This window comes from Bufo bufo, chromosome 6, assembly GCF_905171765.1.
Source record: "Bufo bufo chromosome 6, aBufBuf1.1, whole genome shotgun sequence".
Classification (NCBI taxonomy): domain Eukaryota; kingdom Metazoa; phylum Chordata; class Amphibia; order Anura; family Bufonidae; genus Bufo; species Bufo bufo.
In genome coordinates, this window is record NC_053394.1 from 359,889,696 (window position 1) to 359,896,357 (window position 6,662).

The following is a 6,662-nucleotide window of genomic DNA, read 5'->3' on the forward strand; positions in this document are numbered from 1 at the left end:
ACAGTGGCACATGCTGTATAACAAATTTGCTGCTTCTTAGACATGTTGGGTTGTTCAAGTGTTTAATGCTGATGACCTATCCTCAGGATGGGTCATCAATATCTGATCAGTGGGGGTCCAACTCCTAGAGCCCCCACCAGTCAGCTGTTCAAAGAGACTGTGTGTCGCTCTCTCTTTATAGGCCAGTGACGTCACTTTCGTCGGTCACACGGCCTAGACACAGCTCAATACCATTACATTTATTAACTTATCTATTCAATTAATATTATTTGAGAAATAATAAATAAACTGACTGCATATCCTAAAGACAGCTCATCAGTATTCAACACTGGGACAAACTCCCTTTAAAGGGGGTCCGACACCCGGGACCCCCACGATCAGCTGTTTAAGAAGGCAGCGGCGCTCCAGCAGCGCCGCGGCCTTCTCTCTGTTTACCGCAGGCCCAGTGACGTCACGACTAGTATCACTGGCCTGGGCGCAGCTAAGCTAGGTTCCCTTGAATGGAGCTTAGCCCCGCCCAGGCCAGTTGATACAAGTCGTGATGTCACTCGGCCAGCGGTAAACAGTGAGAAGGCCGCGGCGCTGCTAAAGCGCCGCTGCCTTCTCAAACAGCTGATCGGCGGGGGTCCCGGGTGTCGGATCCCTGCCGATCATCAGTTTAAACAAAGTGCAGAACCCATTTAAGACACTCTTATACCTCATACCATTATTTAGTGCCATTGCATGCTATTAATATAATTTATTTTTTTATATAATTAGCCAGGCTCCATTTTCTAGATGCTTTTTAAAACTAGCTAGTGAAGAGTAAAAAGTGCCCAGTGTATGACATGATCTGTCTGACGGTCAACGTTCTTCTCCCCTCCCAGACCCAGAATTATTTCCTGCTTTGTTTCCTGTTGAAGTTCCTCCCTTCTTCCATCTGCTGTCTGGCCTGCTTCTGGTTCTCTCTGCAGACATTCTGTGAGATCTCCTCCCATAGCAACACAACAAACTGTTCTGGGATTGCCGTGTACAGGTATGGGGAAGAACATCAGTGGTGATCTCTGCCTTGTTCTGACACTCGGCCTGATTACCGTATGTATTCGCTTTCTCGTAGCGACTCTCCTGAGGCTCTTGATTGGTTTGGCTCCTTCTCTGGGGCTCTTCTCCTAGATCAGAAATTCTGTGCTTGCCTCATTGTTTTGCACACAGGTAAGAACGCATTGTACTTTACTGCAAATCTGGAGAGGGCAGTGAAATTTACAATATTAAACTGACCAACTTTTCTCCCTAGTTTTTATCTCTGTCAGCCATGTCCACCGATCAAAGCCACTATGGAAGAGGAATCCCTTTAGTAATGCGTGGTGGAGTTTGACTCTTCCTGTGCTGTAAGTATCTGGCTGTTCTGTGGAAGATACAGGCTTTCAGGTTTTTATAAGCTGCTCAGTTTTTATTCCTGCTTCTAGGGTACTGGCACAAGGACTTCAGGCAGCCATAGACCTGCAACTCTGGGCAAACCCTGATGCAACTCTCACTTTCCACATATGGGACATCCCACTGTTGTCCTGGTTGCTGGGACCGCTCTCTCTCTTTCTTGTCCTCATCATCAATGAGATTGTCAAATTGCACGAGATCAGGTATGAAAAAGACGCCAATATCTGTTTCCAATGTGACATCCACCTTTTAATAGACTCCTTCTGTTGCTTGGACTATACAGTAGGCCTCATTCAGATGCTTATTGTACCTGTGCTTAACTTTCTATATTTTAGATTTAATACCCTGACCTCTGTGGTTCTACTTAAAGGGGTTATCCAGGAATTTGATATTGATGGCCCATCTTCAGGATAGGTCATTAGATTCAGATTGATGGGGGGGTCTGACTCTCAGGGCCCCTGCCTGAAGAGGCTGCTGCGGTTCCTCCACAGCTTACCAAGCACCATGCACTGTATAGTGGCTGTACTTGGTATTGCAGCTCAGCCACATTAACTTCAATAGGACTGAGGTGCGCTTAGGTGCTAGGACATATATGTCTGATGAAAGTGAAGTCACTCACGGAATGCTGCGACCTCTTCGAAAAGCTGATTGGCTGGGGTCCCAGGATAGATTGCCAGTATCAAATTCCTGGCCGAGCCCTATAAACCTACGGTACGTAAGATTGGTATAGAACTGTGGGAAGTCTTGTTAAAGTCAGAGTACAGATTGTTAGGCCCCATTCACACGTCCGCAATTTCGTTCCGCATTTTGCGGAACGGAATTGCGGACTCTCATTTCCGTTCCCGAAAAAAATAGAACATGTCCGCAATTGCGGACAAGAATAGGCATATTCTATTAGTGCTGGCGATGTGCGGTCCGCAAAATGCAGAACGCACATTGCCGTGTCCGTGTTTTGCGGATCCGCAAAACGCGTTACGGACGTGTAAATGGAGCCTTAAAGAAGTTGTCCAGGATTAGGAAAACATGGGTACTACACAAGTTGTGTGTGGTATTGCAGCTCAGTCTCATTCACTTTAATGGAGCTGAGCTGCAAATACATACACAACCCACAGACAGCTGTGGTGCAGTTTCTGGAAGCCATGTTTTTCAAGTTCTGAACTACTCCTTTAACCTCCCAACAATTGTATTAAAATTAAAAAATTTTACTTTTTTTATTGTAACTTTTGAATTTGTCTGTAGTAAATATAGCTGGCGCACAGCGCAGGCGACTGAAGTGCATTTTCAAACCATTAGGCCCCATGCACACGACTGATATGGTTTCAGTTTTCGATCCGCGTGTATTCAGTTTTTCACTGATCTGTTTTTTGTGTATAGACTTAAATGGGTAAAACAAAACATGCAATGCAATAGCTCTCTGCAAACCAAATAAAGTACAAAAATGCATAATAATTGCTAGTGTTATACTTATAAATTAGAGATGCTTGGCAAATCATTTTGTAGAAAATTATTTGAGGCTGTCTGCCGCACGTCAAGGCGATCTCTGTAAAACTGGTCCTAACACTAAATTCTACATGTTATGTGCCATGACGGCTACCATACAATTCAGGGAGTGTAGGTTCCACATGCATGCTGGGCCTGCTTTAATTTCTGTCATCTTTGATGCCAAAATGGCCTACATTATATCCAAGGAATGCCGGCCCACTCCACACCACTCCTGGTGCCAAATGGCCACCAAAGAATGCAATGAGAGTCCACAACTATATCTCTCCTGGTGCCAAATGGCTTCCAGTGAATGAGGGGGAGCAGGCCAAGCTATATACTCACACTAATTAAAATAAGAGCCTCCTTATCTCAGAGCGCCTGCGCCAAATCAACACAGGCGCGCGATTTTTGAAAGGCTGACAGGGCTGGCCGGAGGAGGAGATCGCGGCTTGCCCTGTCAATCAACAGAAGGAGGGGGTGGTTTTCTGCGACTGCTACCAGCAAGTAGACGCCCTACTGAACGAAAATTATTAATAACATAATGTATGGCAATATGGCAGGATAGGGATTATAAGTACACAAAAAAAAAATATGAGTTTAGTGGGGTGACAGAAGCCCTTTTAAATGGGTGGCTCGGATCAAAGTGGACATGTTCTAAAAATATTGGAACGGATCGTTTAAAATACCTGTAGTGTACATTATGCCATTGAAATGCATTAATTCTATTGCTATCTGAGTAAAATCCGTTATAAAATGGATGCCACTCGGGAATAAAATAATAAAAATAAAAAAAATGTTCAAGGGGCCGTAGTTTTGTCACTTCAGGAAGTGGCATTTATCATGTAGCGAAAGTTAATACAAGGCACTTACTAATGTATTGTAATTATCCATATTGTGACATCCCCCCCTCCACCCATCTTAATAACCTATTAACGATAGGGGAGTCTTTTAATGGGTAAAATTCCAAACACACTAAAAATGAATAAAAATAAGACACGTGATGACAGTGCAATTAAATACGCCGGTTTTAAAACTGGTTGCGACAACCTCTGCCCTGTATCAAACAAAATGACCAGGTACGTAAAAGGAAAGATATATCTCAGACCAGAATGTCTACAGTCATCAGATCACCCGTGGGGAGATCCTGCTCTGAATCCACATAACTGATGGAGGACATTGTTTGCCCCTCTACAGTGACAAGTACATTAGACCAACCTGCCATGCATCAATTATACGTCCAAGACACAATGACGACACCATATATAGGAAAAGAGCGATACCTTTCCTATTATTATGTACCTGGTCATCCCGTTTGCTTCGGGGCTGAGGTTGTCTCAACTTTGGCCTGGAATACATGGCCAGTTTTACACATGGTGTATTTAATTGGGCTGTGTCATCACGTATCTTTTGTTTTTATTCTTTTTTTTGTGTGTTTTAGACTTTTATAAGAGACCCATTAAAAGTTATATTTTAACTTATCCCCTCTTGCTGATAGGTTGTTGGAATTGTACCTTGAAGGGTGTCGACTACCTCCTAAATTAGTACACTTTTTGCTTGTGTAGTGAATCCACCTCCCCCTATTTTTTCTTAAATTTAGCTACTGTATACAAGACCTTGAATTTTGCAGGACTGGATGTTTGTTTTTTAACCATTTTGGGGTACATATAGTGTTATATTGTACTACTTACATAATAAAAACACTTGTTTTTACAAAGTCTGTTTTTGTGTCCCTGCATGTCAAGACCCAGAATATTTTATTTTTTTGATAACTGTTATCACTTGAGAGGAATCTCATATAAGCTCTCACATGGTTATCATGAGAGAAGATGTCTATTTTCTCCTCTGCTGTAAGCCTGTCAGATCCTCCAGCCTGGCGGAGATCACAGCCAAATGTGGGGAGGCTTTTTTAAGACTTCATATATTCAGGCTTTGTAGAAGATAGATATGGGCCTGGTATTGTTTGAAAGCTGAAAATCTAAGTTTTAAAGGAAGACCAGAATCACAGCATTATCTCCTCTAAGTTGGGAGATATAGAATTTAGAAATCGAGTCGGGAGTGAAAGCCATTGAAACCTGCTTTCGCATTTAGATGTTGTTACTGCTGACCCGATTTCTAAAAGGTACCTTTACATGGTGCAGATTTGTATGCAGAAAATCCGCATATAAAAAATAAACAAAAACGCGTGCAAACTCGCACTATTTATTGTGGTTTTGGTGCAGATTTTTTGTTAATAACCCAATTGAGGTCTGTAGGTAGAACCACTCTACAGAAGGTGCGGAACAGTTTATATGGATTTTAAAATCTACCCTGGAAGGTCAGTTTTCTCATGAAATAAAAAAAAAAAAACTGTGTACATGAGATTTGTCAGATCTCAACCACTCTGCTGGTACTGTATTACGATGCAGTTTTTCTGCATGAAAAGCCACATGGAAAAACTGCATGTAATCTACATTGTGTGCAGTTACCCTAAAGGTTATTTCCAGATGTAGAGGAGATGATGCTAATCGTGGATTTGTTTTAAAGATTAGAATGTTAGCTTTCAAACCAGACCAGGCCCATATCTATCTTTTACAGAGCCCAAGATATGAAGGCTTAAAGCAGCGCTCCCTTACCCTGCTGCCGGAACTCTGCTTGGGTTGAACTGTTAAATTATTTTTCTGAAGCTCAGGCAAAACTGGTAGGAGTTTAAAGGGTTACACAGGCATACTCTTCCGCCAAATCTGCATTGGTCATTTATCGTTAGCAGGGTTAGGATATCCCCTCAAGATGGTTGGCGTTCATCTAATTTGTATAGTCATTTTTGGGTTTGTGTTTATGCTGGTGTTCTTTCCCATCATATTTCAGTAGCACGCTTAATCCCTTCGCTGGAGCGATGGGCAAACGTGGCGGGCGTTATGGCTGGCCTCGGCTGTTTCAAACAGCCGAGACCCGCAGCGAATTACTGCGACTCCCAATAATACCGATCAAGTGAGATCACGGCATCTAAAGGGTGAAAAACCTGGAAGCTCGCACTTCTGGGCTTCTTACTGGCATCCTCTGCAGCCAGTGAGGATGCTGGTTATTGAATTAAATGCCTTAGGTCTTGCTAAAGAGACTAGGGGTATTGAAGCTGCAATTCTTCTTTTGGCCAACATAAGAAATGAGCAATTCTGAGCAATAAATGGATGTAAAAAATCCATGATTTTTCAGAATAAATAAATAGGATTTTGTAGGCTCAAACATGAGCTGCAAAATCATAACAAAAAAGTTTAAAAAAAATAACAAAAAATATAAACATCATGGGTATCACCGTGACCGAAAACGCCCAAACTATTAAAATATAAAAATATTTTACTAATACAGTAAATGGCGTAATGGAAAAAAGGATCAAAATGGCCAATTTGCCATTTCTTCATCGCTTCTCTTACCCCAAAAAGTCAAACACTCCAATATGGTAAAACTACAGCTTGACCACCCACATAGCTCAGTAGATAGAACTATAAAAAAAAGTTCAGAATATGGTGATGTAAAAAAAAACAAAAACATTTTTATACAGCTATATGAATGGAAAAATAAAAACGCAAAAACGAAATAAAAACTGGTATGCTAACGGCTAATTATTCCACAAAGTAAACACACAAAAAAAAGTGACTGACCCACAGAAAATATACACCATAAAGTTTGATTCTTAAATTTTTTTTATTTTTTTTTGCAGGGTTCGTGTTCGTTATCAGAAGCGACAGAAGCTTCAGTTTGAAACCAAACTGGGCATGAACTCTCCATTTTGA

The 6,662-nt window shown here is 41.7% G+C and overlaps 1 protein-coding gene across 2 annotated transcripts in view; it reads left to right on the forward strand.

The window, feature by feature from the left end:
* Nucleotides 1–6,662, forward strand: part of TMEM94 (transmembrane protein 94) — an 82,894-nt gene extending 76,232 nt beyond the window's left edge. For both annotated transcript variants that reach the window (XM_040435697.1, XM_040435696.1), the window contains exons 28-32: nucleotides 867–1,015; nucleotides 1,097–1,191; nucleotides 1,274–1,367; nucleotides 1,446–1,616; nucleotides 6,590–6,662. In XM_040435697.1, coding sequence (XP_040291631.1) covers nucleotides 867–1,015; nucleotides 1,097–1,191; nucleotides 1,274–1,367; nucleotides 1,446–1,616; nucleotides 6,590–6,662 — 582 coding nt within the window. The remainder of the gene's footprint in view (nucleotides 1–866; nucleotides 1,016–1,096; nucleotides 1,192–1,273; nucleotides 1,368–1,445; nucleotides 1,617–6,589) is intronic.